Here is a 17,375-nt window from a genome sequence, read left to right as displayed (position 1 = left end):
TGGGAGTTCGAGACCAGCCTGACCAACATGGAGAAACCCCGTCTCTACTAAAAATACAAAATTAGCTGGGCATGGTGGTGCATGCCTGTAATCCCAGCTACTCGGGAGGCTGAGACAGGAGAATCCTTTGAACCCGGGAGGCGGAGGTTGTGGTGAACTGAGATTGCGCCATTGCACTCCAGCCTGGGCAACGAGAGGGAAACTCCACCTCAAAAAAGAAAAAAAAAAAGAAAGAAATCAGAGATGATACAAATGGAAAAATAGTCCATGTTCACGGATAAGAAGAATCAACATCGTTGAAATGGCCATACTGCCCAAAGCAATTTATAGATTCAATGCAATCCCTATTAAACTACCAATGACTTTCTTCACAGTACTTGAAAAAACTATTTTAAAATTCATATGGAAACAAAAAAGAGCCCAAATAGCCATGGCAATCCTAAGCAAAAAGAATAAAGTTGGAGGCATCATGCGACCCAACTTCAAACTAGACAATAGGGCTACAGTAATCAAAACAGCATGGTACTGGCACAAAAACAGGCACACAGACCAATGGAATAGAATAGAGAGCCCAGAAATAAGGGCACACACCAAAACTATGTGATCTTTGACAAAGCTGACAAAAACAAGCTAATGGGGGAAGGACACCATTCAATAAATGGTGCTGGGATAAGTGGATGGCCACATGCAGAAGATTAAAATGGGACCCCTTCCTTAACTCAAGATGGATTAAAGACTTAAACGTCAAACCCCAAACTATAAAAACTCTGGGAGGGCAACTTACACAATATCATTCAGGACATAGGTATGGGCAAAGATTTTGTAACAAAGACTCCAAAAGCAATTGCAACAAAAGCAAAAATGGACAAATGGGATCTAATTAAAGAGCTTCTGCATTGCAAAGGAAACTATCAACAGGGTAAACAGACAACCTACAAAAGGGGAGAAAATTCTTTAAAACTTTGCATCTAACAAAGGTCTAATGTCCAGCATCTATAAGGAACTTAAGCAAATGTACAAGAAAAAAAAAAAAAAAAAAAACTCCTAAAAAAAGTGGGCAAAGGATATGAACAGTTTTCAAAAGACATACATGCAGCCAACAAACCTATGAAAAAAAGTTCAGTATCACTGACCATTAGAGAAATGAAAACCGAACCACAATGCAATACCATCTCACACCAGTCAGAATGGCTACAAAAAGTCAAAAATAATAGGTGATGGCAAGGTTGCTGAGAAAAAGGAACACTTATACACTGTTGATGGAAGTGTAAATTAGTTCAACCATTGTGGAAGACAGTGGGGCCATTCCTCAAAGACCTAAAAACAGAAATGCCATTCAACCCAGCAATCCCATTACTGGGTATATACCCAAAGGAGTATAAATCATTCTGTGACAAAGATACGTGCATGTGTATGTTCACTACAGCACTATTCACAATAGCAAAGACATGGAATCAACTTAAATGCCCACCAATGGCAGACTGGATAAAGAATATGTGGTACATACACACCATGGAATATTATGCAGCCACAAAAAGAATGAGATCATGTCCTTTACAGGAACACAGATGGAGATGGAGGCCATGAGCCTTAGCAAATTAATACAGGAACAAAAAACCAAATACTGCATGTTCTCACTTATAAGTGGGAGCTAAATTATGAGAACACATGGACACGGGGGGCGGGGAGGGGAACAACAGATACTGTGGCCTACTGAAGGGGAAGGTATGAGGAACAGATCAGTAATAATAACTAATGGGTACTAGGTTTAATATTTGGGTGATTATTAAATAATCTGTGAAACAAACCCCCACGACACAAGTTTACCTATGTAACAAACCTGCACACGTACCTCTGAACTTAAAGCAAAACAAAACTGATCACTATATATCTCTGCATGGATGACCTACATGAATCTCAAACTCAACATTATCCTTTCTTCGAATCCAGTTCCTTCTATTATTATCTTGGTAAACAGCATCAACAGTAACAAATACTAAAGACAGAAACTTATGAATTTTAAAAGATATGCTATTCCTCACATCATAACCTCTACCAAATCCTTTCCATTGGCACTTCAATCTATTCTATTTTGTCCATCATTTTAAGAACTTTGATTAAATTCCACGACATCTTTCAGCCACCAGTCCATCTTTCCTTCCCCTTCACAAACTTTCCAAAAATAGGTGTTTAAACTTGCTTCCTGTAAGTCTCAACCTTCTTCTGGCTTCCACTAAAACTAAGTAATTGCAAAGTCACTGGTTATTTTCTTACCACTAAATCCAAAGGATACTTTAAATTCTTACACTGACAGAATGTAACAGAGCTGAACATGCCTCCTTTAAATACTTCCATCCTACTGTTGCCATGATTCTCCTATTTTGCTATTAATCTACTTCTAAGTACTGAGTTCTTCTGAATTCAGCCATTTTCTATATTCTTTCCCTAAGCAACCATCCATTCATAAAACTGCTCCTCTTCATCTTAGCTACCTGAAGAAATGGTATGTCTTCAACCATTTATTTAAACGAAAAACCTCACATTTCTTTCCTCTCCCTCCTTTCCCATAATCCTTAATGGTCAGGTCCTGTCCAATATTTTAGATCTCTCAAGTCCATCAACTTTTCCCCCTCTCTGCCAACACCAATCTACTTTAAGTCGGTATCTTCTTTCCTGGATGACTTGGACAGGCTTCCTAACCAGTCTTCTTCAATTCCCCATTGGAATGCTTCCCCTCCAGAGTAAACTTTTAAAACTTCAAGTATAAGAAATCTCATTCCTCCACTTAAAAACCAAATGTGAACTCATTACTTAGGATAAAGTCCAATACAATTAGGTCTAAGACACTAAGTGATCTGGCCCTTGCTTATCTTCCTTCACTTTAAATTTATACTTAGCAACTTTCTATCATTTCCCCAAAAGCTATTCTTATCAGAGCTTTTTACACGTTTTTCCCTTAGCCCGAGTTTTCACTGCCTTCTCTCCCCTAATTTTTATTTATTTGAGACGAAGTCTTGCTGTGTCACCCATGCTGGAGTGCAGGGGCATGATCTCGGCTCACTGCAACCTCTGTCTCCTGGGTTCAAGCAATTCTCCTACCTCAGCCTCCCGAGTAGCTGGGATTACAGGCGCCTGCCAACAGATTCAGCTAATTTCTGCATTTTTAGTAGATACGGGGTTTCACCACGTTGGTCAGGCTGGTTTTGAACTCCCGACCTTGGGCGATCTGCCTACCTCAGCCTCCCCAAGTGCTGGGATTACAGGCATGAGGCACTGTGCCTGGCTAATTATTACTTTTATAGGTAAGTCTTTATTGCTGTCCCTCACCAGAGTATATAGGATCATATTCTCACCCTATATATCCTTAGAATACCCTTATTCCTTTATAGAACTTAGTAAAAAATAAACATATTTTATTCAAAGTGCTGTGGGAAAATCACGAGTTTTCCTCCCTTTGAAATTACTTGAAAAAAAACAAAAAAACAAAAAAACCAAAAACCAATCTATCTGCTTGGTGGGGAATATTCTGAAAGCAAGCCAGTAGGGAGGCTGTTAGAGCAATTTAGGCAAAGTATGATGGTGATTTGGATTAGTTATGATAACAAGAAAGGTTCCTTCCTACTTAGAAGGTAGAAATGATGGCTGGGTGTGGTGGCTCATGTCTGTAATCCCAGCATTTTGGGAGGCCAAGGCGGGTGGATCACGAGGTCAGGAGATCAAGACCATCCTGGCCAAAGTGGTGAAACCCCATCTGTACTAAAAAATACAAAAATTAGCTGGGTGTGGTGGTGTGCACCTGTAGTCCCAGCTATACAGGAGGCTGAGGCAGAAGAATCACTTGAACTCGGGAGGCAGAGGTTGCAGTGGGTCAAGATCATGCCACTGCACTCCAGACTGGTGACAGAGCAAGACTCTGTCTAAAAAAAAAAAAATAAAAAAATAAAATAAAATAAAAAAATCAGAAGGTAAAAATGACAATTGTGACTAAACAAAGAGAAAGAACATGAATTAGTACGATGACATCATCTAAAATCCTAGCTTCAGAAAACCAGGTAGTGACTTCCCTTATCAAGATAAGAAATATCGGGAGAGGAACAGATTGAAAGTAGGGTGAAGGACATAATGGTTTGGACATGATATACTTAACTATGAAGTAGACAGTTGAACATACAAGCAGAGAATTATGAAAACTCTGGTCTTCAGAGGTATAAATACGGGTAGGATAGATACATTGATGATACTGAACTTCACAGAATAATGCAAAGAGAGTGTAGAGAGAAATAGTGACCCAGAGGTCAGGTACTCGAAGTGGAGCTAGGGATGGAATCAGAAATGGAGCATCCAGAATAGGTAAGGAGAAAACCAACAGAATATTTCAAGGAGTCATCAACCTTTCTGCATGCTCCTGAGGCAATGAGTGGGGGCAGAAAAACAAACAATACATACAGCAGCATGGAAGACAGTGGTGATCCTGACAAGAAAAAATTTTAGGAGAGTTGTGGGAACACAGAAAGTGGCAGTTAAGTGAGAAGTGAGGAAATGGAGCATATATGAGCAGACAAGTCACACTGGCTGTAACTGGGACCAAATAGGGTTATAGCTGGATGAAATAAACTGTCTCTCGCCTATGTTTTCAAGAATAGTAGTTACTAGAGTCTATTCATAAACTGTTGGAAAGGACCAAGTAAAAGAAATACTGATCAAACAAGAGAGCAACAGAAAGTTCTTAAGGAGATGGGGGGTGAGGGGGGGGGGGCGGGGGGTGGAATCCAGAAGAGGAAACTGGTTTTTGCTAAGTAGAAGAGTGCAAATACAAGCAGGTTTATTGATTTGGTGGTGAAAAGTTGAAAAAGTTCATGTCATTTTTCTTTTTCCTCAGCAAAATGTGGTTAAATGATCACAAAATGAGGGCTGTATATCATTTAAGCTTGTGGAAGCAAGTTAGCAGAAAACTACAGAAAAACTGCCAGGTAGTGCTGAGTCTACTTAAGTTTTGAGATTACCAACCTATCTCCCGGAATAATTTTCTTCCATTCCACTGCTCTAGACAGAATGTTTGGGGATTCTTCCAGATCATGACAGAGGGAGAGGTGTATGGTCTGAGGATATTTGCAAAGGAGTGCTTGTAACAATGGGATTTAGTTTCTAAGCTGAACAAGTTGAGGACAGGAGTGAGCTGATGAATAGTCAGCAAGTGGTAGTAAAAGGCAGAAGTATTTTTTTAGTGGAGATATCTTGAGCAGGTGAGCTACAAGTTTGTGGCTAGAAAAATTAATTGAATTCAAGATTTGGAAGTGATATGGGGTTTGATTGTTGCAAAGTCATTGAAGAACACAGGTATTATTTTCTTCATTGACTGGTAGTGTTGAAGATATAAAGTATTTTTTAAAAATCTGTTGTAAAGAATGGGCATGTGAAACTTTATGATCCGGGTGTCCCTCCGATGAGGTGACATTTAAGCTGTGAACTGATGTATATGAAGTCAGCCATAGAATTAAGAGGAATAAGCATTCCAGATAGGCTTTGAAGTGAGGAAGGAAGGTTACTGTGTTCAATGAAATGAGAAGAGTGGGAAATGGGAAGTAGGATAAGAATGTTTAGAGGCAGGGGCTTCTGGTAAGTATGACAACTGGATTTTAATCAACGTTTAATCACAATTACTTGAAATTCAATGAATATTACTTGAATACCCGTTTAATCACAATTACTTGAAACTCAATGAATATTACTTGAATACCGGGAAATATTCAAAACATTAACAACCAAAACAGCAAAGGAATCAACCGATTGGGACATATAAATTAACAATCAGAAAAATCACCATTTGCAAACAGCTGATACAATTGAATTGGTGAAGACATGTTGATTATCAGTTCTGGTTGAATAAATGCTGTTTAAGATCAGCATTTCTCAAAGTGTGTTCTTTAGAATGCCAGTTCAGTGGGATATAACTAAGTATTAACATTAAAAGAAGAAAAATGCTCTCACAGTCAATTAAGTCTGACTTTTAACTTTTTACATATTTACAGAACTTTTGTCTTTAATATGCAAACACGCATTAAATTCTTTAAGAGAGGCCAGGTGTGGTGGCTCATGCTTGTGATACCCACACTTTGGGAGGTGGAGGCAGGTGGATCACTTGAGGTCAGGAGTTCAAGTCCAGCCTGGCCAACATGGTGAAACCGTCTCCAGTAAAAATACAAAAATTGGCCGGGTGTGGTGGTGTGCACCCACTTGGGTGGCTGAGGTAGGAGAATCACTTGAACCTGGGAGGTGGAAGTTGCATTGAGCCGAGATTGTGCCAAAACTACAAAATTAGCTGGGTGTGGTGGCATGTATCTGTAGTCCCAGCTACTGGGGAGGCTGAGGCAGGAGAATCACTTGAACCAGGGAGGCAGAGGTTGCAGTGAGCCGAGATCACGCCACACTGCACCAAGCCTGGGCAACACAGCGCGACTCTGTCTCCAAAAAAAGAAAAGAGACAGAGAGAGAGAGAGAGAGAGAGAGAGAGAGAGATAACTACAGAACACAATTTAGAAAACTTCATCACAGCAATACTCTCACTATAATAAACATGCTGAAACAGGCTGCCTTAGCCATTACTTATTAGTATTTCTCTTATCCATTAGTCTCTTTCCCAACTTCATTGGCCTTTCTTCTGGCTCCCATCATTTTTTTCCTGGACTATCTTAGGTTCCCCTAAGTAATCTCCAAGTTACTCAATTTATCCACTATACCATGACAATTATCTAAAATTGATACTGATTAAATTGTTCAATCTGCACGCATCCAATAACAATTTTCAAAAACGAAAATAAAGACTTCATACAGCACACAAGAACATTCCTGATCCCGCCACCCATCTGCCTCCTCAGCTTCACCTTCTTCAACTTCCTATCTTAACAAGTGGCCCACTGGCAATACTGCAATTATGCTTTACCTCCAAGCCTGAAATTCTCTTGTCCCCCTGAACCAATGAGCATTCACTCATCTTTCAAAACTCATATTTTTTACAAAGACTTTCACACCTACCTACCTCCTTTTCCAGAAAAATAGGGCATTCTTTCTGATGTCCCTAGGTATTGTATTATTGTCCTTTCATCTTATTATCTATAGCCACTGTGACTGCTTGATAAAAATTTGCCTTAAAAATCTGTCCAGCCCTTTAAAATAACATATGTATGTTAAATTTAACACTGCTGAAAATTTCAAAAACCGTTACATTTCACTTAAGACGATGTATTTTGAATAACACAATTCTGACCTGTAATATGCAAACTTTGGGGGTTCAGAAGAGGAAAAACTCCTACTTTTTAATGACAAAACTTTAGCAAATTTAGGCTGCAGAAGATATCTCAAGACAATAGGTGGGGAAAGTATACCATGAAAAAAATATATTTTATGATTCTTTTTTAATACTTAGACATTACATTCCATATCAAAATTTACCAACATGCTGTTCTTTAAATTCATATCTTTTTTTTTTTTTTTTACCATAATTTGATTTTTCTGTTTCATGCTAAAAAGCCTACTCTCTCATAACTACCTTTAGCATACATTACCTGGAATATAAAAATTTCATTAAATGTTGGCAAACTCTTCCCTATGACATGTAGAACAATTACAGAAATGTCTAGTTATAAATTTTCTTAAGCTAATGAGCAAAAGAAAAGCCCCAATACACTGGCATTTTCACTTAACAGTGGCTCATAGTTACAATGATCAGAAATAAACCTACTTGCTACTGTGCTATATGAGTAGTTTTGCCAAGTGCCCACCTTTAAGAGCTAGGTCAACTTCTAAGAAAACTGTATGGAAACATTCAGTTGTTAACAAAAATTTAATATTAAAATTACTCAGTTATTTAAATTATTGTTAATTTAGGAAAAAGAAAACCCATGTATTAATCACCCATAAAATAACTTTTATTTTAATAAATAACAGTGGGCTTACCAAAGGGCAGGGATTTTAACGTGTCAAGTTTTATGCTTATTGGTAGTAAGTCTTAAAGAGGTGAAATGAACTAGTCAATAAAACCCAAAAGGCCCTAAAAATAAAATTATACTTTAATAATAAAAATTAAAAAGAAATTTCCAAAAGAAAATAGTTCACTCCTTGACCATGCTTATTTATTCAGAGTACCAGCGATTTCAGTAAGTGCTTCATTTTTCCTGCAAATCTGATGTTGCACAGGGAATGTACACATTTTCATACCATCACAATATCATCAATATCTCAGGCCAATAATATTGTGAATGCAACTGTTTTATAACAAACACAAAATAAAAAAAACAATGTTACTATTTATGGCAAACAGAAACAAAAGTAAATATTGCAAGGATGTTTTCTTTTGTTTCTAGTACTGATTTTAGTTGGACTTTAAATGAAGGTCATCAACTCTCCTGGAATAACCTCTACCTCTGGCTGTGAATCCACAGTATAAATATGGTGAATAAAGCTAAACTGTAAGAGCTAACTATATACTGAATAACCAAAATAATTGTAACTAATACTGCTCTTGAAGACCAATCTAATGAAAAAAGTATCATTAGATATGGTGAGAAATACAGACAAATCTGTACAATCTAACATCTATAAACAGTAAAATCAAAACATCCAACTTCCTTATAGAAAGTGTTTTATCTATGTAATTATAAATGTTAAGGACTCTTGTATTTTATAAACACAAGATGGGCTCACTTTGATGATATCAATTTTAAGATTTATAAAAATGTTTAAAAAAATCTTTCCACAAAACTTTATACAGTTTAAAGCTATACACCAATCTATAAATCTCAGAAAATGGAAAACAAAACAAAAAATCTTTATAAGATCACATGTATAAAACAAGAAATGAAATGTGATTTTATTTAAGGCAATACTGGGCTACTTCACAAATCACCACCTCAAATATTTACACTGCTCCACACTACTAGTTTTCTATCACATTCACAAAGGATTTTTTTTTTTAATACCAAATGTTTAAAATCTTCAATGTAGTAAATTCTTTATTCACATTTCCATTATATTTCATGGACTCATAGTAACTATATCCAATTAGAAGCAATGAGGAAAAAAAAAAAAAAACCCAAAACTGTAGCTATAGGAAACTGCTAAAGAATCTGCTTTAATTTCACATGAATACCACCCCAAAATCCTGGATGGCAAATTTACAAAGCAGAGCAAAGTGTTGATATAATGTGCCTATTTTGTGAAAAGTAATCTTGATATCATCTTGTAAATAAATGTTTCATGTAAAAATCAATGAACTATGGCAGAGCTTCTGGTTTTAGTTCAAAAAGTTCTTAATTTAAAACAATAAAAGAACAATTTAAAAAACTTGATCGCTTAGTTAAAAATTAAAATTCCAAATATAAATGTGTCATTTAATAGTTTAGACTTACAGACTGCTGGTGGCAGCACATGATTTACAATAATAAATATATACAAAAAAGGTATCTACAAATAAAGAGTACTGTTATACATGAGCAGTGACCTGGTGAAACATACCAATCACACAGATAATTGTTTAGTTCATGAAAAGGGCAATTGGGTGATAGAAATTTGAGGTTTAGCTATTTACAATAACTGAAGTACTGATTCTGTTCCTCAAGTCCCATAGGGATAAAAAAAAAAGTTTTACATGACAATGTCATGTTTTTTTTTTGTTGTTTTCTTTTTTTGGCCAGGTTAATTCATGACAACAACAAAAAATATAATGAAAGTTCCACAATTCTAGCATGCTTGATGGCTTCCTATTTAAAATAAAATGGTAAATGATGTATTTATACTACATTAATTATCAGTACTGACCTCTGCCTGTGGCTTTACCTATACTGATATCTTTCACAACAGACATATCTGGATCATTTGAACGTACTTCAAGTTTTTTCAGACTGACGGTAGGTTTCATTTCCTGAAGCTGCTTTAAGACAAGCTCAGTGCAATCTTTAAGATTCTTGTCTAAAACAATTTTTACATTACCACTGCACTGAAGCTGTGATGGATTGGCAAACTGTACAAACGTTTCGCTTTCTTTACAAGGACACACATGATTTCCACTAGTCACAGCAGTCTTATCAATATTTTTTCTTGAATTTGAATGGGATCCTTTTTTGTTTCCAGTATTTGGATGGTCTTTGTCAATATTTTTCTTCTGCTTCACTGCAGACTCCTCAAGAAACTTCAGAAATGATACTTCAAATCCCATTGGCTTAAAAGAGCTCCAGTCAAAAGATGCAGGATGCTCCTCAGTGGTTTGAATGGCAACAGCAGTTTCTTCTTCTTTACGCACGCTACTTAACTCAGCTGCCGATGCTGGTTCAGCTTTTTCAACTTTCCTTTTTTTATTTTGTGAGACATTTTTTTCTTTATTAACTCTCTTCAAATTACTTGCTTTTTGTCTTTCTGGTTGGCAGGGGTTATCTTCCTGAAAATCGTTACTCACATTTGAAGAAGTAATAGCCTGGGTCTCTACACTTGTGCTATCTTCATTTATTAATTTTGTAATAAACAATTCTGTTAGTTCATCCATTTCATCTTTTTCATTTTTTTCAACTTCCTTTTGTGAAACTGTAGCTGTTGTTCCTGAATTATCATTGCTCTCTGATACACACGTGTCAGAATCTTTCACGTCATTCTTAGCACCTTCTTGCTCAGACGTTTCCTTTACTTGTGAGTTGCAACACCGTTTGAATACAATAAGAAGATTTCGGTGTTGTGATGTAAATGCCTTAGATAATTTATGGCACTTATAATGTCTAATTATATTGCTTTCACTTGTAACAACCGAAGTACATCCCTTTATCATACATGGATACTGGGTTACAAATCTGCTTGTACACTCAGACAGGGCATCATTTCTAGCCTTTATAGAATATACATGCTTCCCACGTTTCAGAGAATAAGGCTTATTTTCTTCAATCTGCACAATCTTTGCATTCTTGTTTTCTAAATTATTTTTTTTCTTTCGTTTGGTCTTGGGCATTTTTATTCCTTCCTTTCCACATCTGCTGTGTTTCGTCCCCCGATGTTTGGACTTTGATTTTTCCTGGTTTGCCTTGCTTGACATATTTTCCTGGCCAGGTGTTAATCTTCTTGGGCGAATCAAATGAGCCTTATGTTTGTCATTATGCTTATTAAAAATGTGTCGGAGGAGATTTGACCGGGTTGCATATATACGGTCACAGCCTTCACAATCACATTTGTATACACCATCTTCTTCGGTTTTACTTGCCCTTAGTCCAATTCCATGGTCTGCCTCTAGATGAACAACATAGTTCAAATATGTAGTAAATGAAGATTTACACTCTAACTGGTCACACGGAAATTTCCCAACATCCACTGAAGCAGTCATACTTTCAATTTCTTCAGGAGTCATTTCATGAAGTTTCATGTAGTGTTGTATTAGGCCAGTAATTGCTTGGAAAATTCGAGAACAGTCACTTACCTGACATCGAAATTCTTTCAAAGTTTGTTTAGTTTCAGTTTCTTCACTTTCTTTACCAGCTTCACTTTCCTCTTCGACCTCTGCTGAAAATGCAGGTAGATCTGATTTGTGTACAGCCTGGTAATGGAGAATCAAGTTTTGCTGTATTGTAAAGGCAGCAAAGCATCCCTGGTGAACACATCGATAAGGTCTGTAAGGACTGTATCTTGTTGGAAACTCAAGGGATTGGGAAACTGGCTTCTTTCGTTTTTTCTCCTCCTTTTCTTTTTTATGCCTCCTAATTTTCCGTCCTTTGGTTTGTATGTTTGTGAGTGCATTTGTATTACATTGTTCTGAAGTAACTGTAATCACCTGTAAAGAACTTTCTGTTTTGTCAGGGCTTTTTTTTTCTACAAGTTGTTTTTCTGGGATCACTGCTACATTAGTGTGGGTAGTTTGGGTCTCTGCTCTCAATTCTAAAGCAGGCTGAGATTCCTTTTTATTTTCCTCTGTCATAGCTAGCTGTTTTTTCACTTGTGTACTTCGTGGGGCCGACAAATTTTCACTCTGAGATTTTCTTCCATAAGGCCTTTTAATTTTTAACTTTACCATTTCTTCAGTTGTAAAATGATGCACCAATTGACAGTGTGCCCGGAGGTTAGAATTTCTTGTAAATGTTTTTGTACATGTAGGTACTACACATTTAAAGGGAGCAAATTTCAATTGATTCTTCTTAATTTCAAGAATCATTTCTGGAGTGTACTGATGAATTTTACCATAGTGCTTAAATAGTGCATCCTTTGTCATAGCACTGTAGTTACAGCCTTGGTTTTGACACACAAAGGGTTTATTAACTTTGTCATTAAATTGAATGTTTATCATTTCAGAAACTGGCTGAACAACTGTGACATCTGCAGTTGATTTAACAGGCGTGGGAGTCAGTGTCACTGATGTATTTATCAGTACACACTGGGATGCTGGAGGGGACAGGTCATTTTCTAATTTTAGTTTCTGTAAGCCTTCTAAAATTTCCTGTATTTGATCCTCCTTATGTGATACGTCAGACTGAGGAATGTTACTTTTTGTTGGTATGACGCTTATAAAGGAGGAAAACTGAGAAGAATCAGGTAATTTGTTATTTTGCACAGTGTTTACTGAAGGAAGCTGAATGTTATAATTTATTTGAGCATTTTGTGATGTTTCACCAGCACCCTGAGATCCACTTTTTACCTCAAGTATTTGAGAATTCATAGCAGTTTTAATAATTTCAAGAGTCTTCTCAAAGTTTTGTATAACATTGTCTTCAGAAATCTGCAAATCAGAATTTATTGAAGTTGTGCATGAATTCAAAGCCATCATTTGGGAATCACCATTTTCAGTTTTTAATGTTAAAGGGGCTAACACTGTATGGGACTCAATACTGGTTTTAAAATTCTCTTTTACATCAGTCATAAATAACTGATTGTTAACATTATTTAACTTCTGTGTTAGATTTTCCACCAAACTCTGAGGTTCACAACTTGGAATTACATTTGAGTGAAGGTTAGTAGTTGGGATTTCAACACTCTTTGCTATGAGTCCGATTGTTGTTAAGTCACTTGTTACCAAGTTTTGGGAAGAATTAGGTGCAATTAGTGGAGGAACAACTTTCTTTCTTCTCTTAGAAGCACTGTTTCCCTTTTTATTTAAATGACTGGATCTTGTGTTCTGAGGACCACTTATAACAGAAACACGAGAACTGTTACTGGTAAAATTTTGTGATGGCCCACCAGAATTAGGAAATGAACTAGAGCACAAACCATTTTCAACAGTCTTCAGTAGTAAGTCATTCGTTGGAAAAACAGGCAAGCTGCTACATTCCTCAATGGAGGAAGTTTTGGAGTTTGATGTCCTATTCTGGTTGGTCAGCAAGGTGTTTGGATGGCATACAGTCTGCAACAGGGGTGGCACAGTTGGATTTGGCATCACTGTTGCATTTACTTGTGGTGTATCAGAGACACAACCTGTTGAAACATGAGAAAGCATCTCGGCACCCTCAAATGTACTGGGAATGCCAGCAGTTTCCAAAGCCTGTTTAATAATTTCACTACCTTCTTGACTGACACTGGTATTAAAGTTAGTCACGCCAGGTCGAGGAAATGTATTTGGTAAAAATGTTGGTGAGCGATTTTCAGCAGCAAGCAGCTGTAGAAATGATGGATCTTTAAAGCATGCTTCTGGATTGAAGGTAGATTGTTGTGGCTGCTGCAAATTTACTGCATTTGTGGAGAGAATCATGCTGGCAAGAAGAGAAGGCTGTCCATTACTCTGCAGAAGTTCTTGAGCAATTTCAGCTCCATCCAGTGGTTTACAGTAAGATCGCTTGGATAAGTGCCCACCCAGTGATCTGGGATTAGTAAAAGCCCTGTAACATCTGCTACAGATAAATTTCCCATCTCTGATAATTGCAGGCCATTTAGCCCTTTTGTTGTGCTTAGGTTTTCTTTCCTTCCCATTTGGGCCCCGCCCACGGTCTTTTTTAACTTTTTCAGGTGCAGACTGTTGGTCATTGGTGCTACTGAAGTTATCTGCAACATTCACTTGTGAAGGAAAAACTGCATTTTCACCATTACCCCCCTTTAGAAAGGAGGAATTAGTGTTTCCTTCCATCTGTGAGGAATAATGATTTGTATTATTTTCCAGTTGGGAAAAAACAGAATTAGTCCCACTATCTGCTGGTGAAGGGAAGAGAGACATTGAACTACTTTCTGCAGGTAAAGGAAGGAAAGGATCTGAGCCACTGTCAATATTCAAAGGCAGAACTGTTTTGGTTAGATCTTCCATTTGTGCTGGCAAGGCAGTATTAGGTAAATTTTCCATTTGGGAACATAACATACCACCTTGTTCATTTTTATCCTGAGAAGTTATATTTGGATTTATGACACTTTCCATTGAGGACAACAATGGAGTTGACACACTTGCTAAATGAGCTGGAAAAATGGGAGGCGAGACATGCTGCAACTGGGCCGAACAAGTAGGATTCCCATTGGCTTTGGTCTGTGATGTAAAAAATGCATTATTTGAGCTGTTCACCGGTGATGGCAAAAAATAAACAAACTTTCCATTATTTGGTGTATTTAAGTTGTTAGCTTTCTGACCTTTTTTATTTTTGCGCTGCATTTTAAATGCAGCATATTGGTCAGGGTGTGCTGTCTTCATGTGTTTCCCAATACTCTGTGAAGAGTTATAGGTTCGAGTACATCCCTCGACCTGGCAGCTGAATTTCTGAACTGGAGCTTTTGGAGGCACTGATGGGGTTCCTAATGAATTACTTAGATTGGGCTGTGGCGGAACAAATGCAATACTTTCTAATGTCTTAAGAGGTAAATTATAAAGATTGGATGATGTTTTAACATTATCTCCACATTCAAATTTGGAAGTTGGTAAATTGTTTTGAAATCCTGCCTGATTTTGCACAGAAAAGGTCATCAAGTTGTTCACTTGTCTTTCTAAGTTTTGTGGGGTAAGGTCACCTATTTTGAGAGTTTCTGAATTTACTAAAGAATTCTGAGTAACCTGGGCTTCATTAAAGCAATCTTGTTCTTTTCTCTCCTGGAAACCTGGATGACATAAATCATTACAAGTATCCTCAACTGGTGTATGTAAGTCTGTGACCAGAGATTCACCATTGCCTTCCACAGTTGAGTTTTCTTGCTTTCCAAAGTTATCCTCAATCCCCTGATTGAGAGACACCTTAATGGACACAGCTACTTCACTGGATTGAAGCAGAGTAGTAGCAGAGTTTTCCAAACCATTTGACAACGGTCCATTAACTTGCCTGAGCTCAGAGGCAGAAATCTGGTCTTGTTTGGTCACAGTTGATTCTGCTTTGCTTTTATCCCAAGCATCACTTCTATCTGCTAATAAGCTGTTTTCAATGTTATTTTCTGAAGGAAGCACAGATCTTTCTTTCTCAGTATTCTCTGCTGTGTTCTGATTCACTTCAGAAGGCTGAATGGAATCTCCAGATGAATTAAGTTGGGCTTCAGGAGGCAGCACTTTTTCAGGAGGAGTACTGTGATCATCCAGATGCTTTTCCAGCTCACCCTGAGAACGATAAACTTTGCCACAACCTGTGAACTTGCAAGTGTACGTATTATAATGTTGTGCTTCATGATCATACAGTAAATAAGCTTCTGAAAAAATTCTTCCACATTTAGGAAACATACATTTTGCTCTAAAGACTTGATGCTCCTTTCGGTGGGTTAAAAGCTCGGCATAACTATTAAAACCAGCTTTACATTTCATCTGTATACAGATATATGGTTTACTGCCACAGTGCATCTGTAAGTGATCATTGAGATGAGTAACACTCACAAAATGCCGCCTACAGTACTGGCAAATAACTTTTTTGCTCTGCATTTCAAGAAAGCGCTTAGCATCTTCATTATCTTTATGCCCCTTTACATGAGCAATTAAATTTTTAAAGTACTTAAAGCCCTTTTTACAAAAAGTTACAGGGCAATTAAATTCATTAACAGGTACTGGTTTCTGGACTGGAATCACTTCTGGCTCATAGGATTTATCTTTGTCATCATTCTCATCATCTGAACCATCATTGTCATTAAACACTATAAAATCTGTTGAATAGAGACTATTCTTTTTTATAGGTCGCTGCTCCTGTTTAGCCACAGTATTAGTCTTCTGATTTTCATTGGCAGTTGTGATCTTTGGAGGCCTTCCCAATCTTCTTAATGGTTTCATAGCTGCTAGTCTCTCTTTACTAGATTGTTTAACATGCAGTGTGACATGAGGGACAAAAGTTTCTTTAGAATTAAAGTTCTTTGCACATATGGGGCAACTATAAATTCCATCTTTGTAATGTTTCTGAGCATGTCGTACTATTCTGTGACCAAGGAATTCTTTGTCACACAGCACACAATACTGCATGTAGGCTTGCCAATTCCTAAACCTAGCAGATATAAATCCCCTCTCTCTTAACTGTTTTATCTCTCTCTTCTTCTGCTTTTCATCACCAATGTCTTTAAGAAGGCCAGAATTAGCACCAACTCCACCAGAAAGTCCATTCATAGAAGTTTCTTTACTCTCTTCTTGGTAGTCTACTTTTTCATATACTTCACTGTCATTCAGTTCATCTATTGAAGACACAATGGATGCTTCTTCCCCCATTAATGCAAGGCATTGCCGTTTCAAGGTTTTCCAATCCCAGAATTCTGGATCAAAGGGCCACTGAGTTTTCAATACAAGTAACAGCTCACAGCGTAGAGAATTTGGTATTGGAAGATTCTCTTCATCATATTTCTGGTCTGGCTGATTATACAACATTTCCACAGCATAATACGCATCTACTGTAGGCTCAATAAGAAATTCACTCAGCTGACAAGCACGTTTTACTTCCAGATCATCAGGCAACAAACATGAAATGGTCTTGCAAATAGATATTTTCACTTCAGTATTTTCTGTAGACTCCAAGCGAAGAGCTTTTACACACAGTTCTATACAGGTAGCAAGTCCAGCCCCTTCAGTCTGTGAAAAAGCAAATAGGAAATGTTAATTTAAGCTACACTAATCAACACTAATTTATTTCAGAATTTAGTTAAGATTGAGATTTTTCTCAAATCTTGCAATAGCAGCTTATGAAAGGATTCCCCTTCTAAAGCACTGCAGCTTAGTCTGTTATGTGTGTATGTAAAATGAGCTGCATAGAATGGCAGAAAACGCATAAGTATTAGAAGCTAAGACCTGGGTATGAAATTATTTAATGGCTAGGCAAACTTGGAAGTTAATTTAACTTTTTTGACCTTTCATATCCCACTTATAAAACAGAGGTCAAAACAGCACTTAAACTTCATTAAATTGCTGTATTAAAGGAGATTAAGTATGTGTTATAGTTTAGTATAATGTCTGGCACATAGTAAATGATCAATAAATGTCATCCTTATTGTAA

General features: G+C 37.1%; 1 protein-coding gene across 3 annotated transcripts in view; it reads right to left on the bottom strand.

The window, feature by feature from the left end:
• Positions 1 to 7,901: 7,901 nt before the first annotated feature.
• ZNF292 (zinc finger protein 292) overlaps positions 7,902 to 17,375 on the bottom strand; it is a 104,480-nt gene continuing 95,006 nt past the window's right edge. For all 3 annotated transcript variants that reach the window (XM_011988911.1, XM_011988904.1, XM_011988920.1), the window contains one exon: positions 7,902 to 16,954. In XM_011988911.1, the coding sequence (XP_011844301.1) occupies positions 9,803 to 16,954 (7,152 nt within the window). In that variant the 3' untranslated portion in view covers positions 7,902 to 9,802. The remainder of the gene's footprint in view (positions 16,955 to 17,375) is intronic.

Source organism: Mandrillus leucophaeus, unplaced genomic scaffold, assembly GCF_000951045.1.
Source record: "Mandrillus leucophaeus isolate KB7577 unplaced genomic scaffold, Mleu.le_1.0 Scaffold1092, whole genome shotgun sequence".
NCBI classification, from domain to species: domain Eukaryota; kingdom Metazoa; phylum Chordata; class Mammalia; order Primates; family Cercopithecidae; genus Mandrillus; species Mandrillus leucophaeus.
The sequence above is the reverse complement of the archived record's forward strand: the minus strand, read 5'-3'. Positions and strand labels throughout refer to the sequence as shown.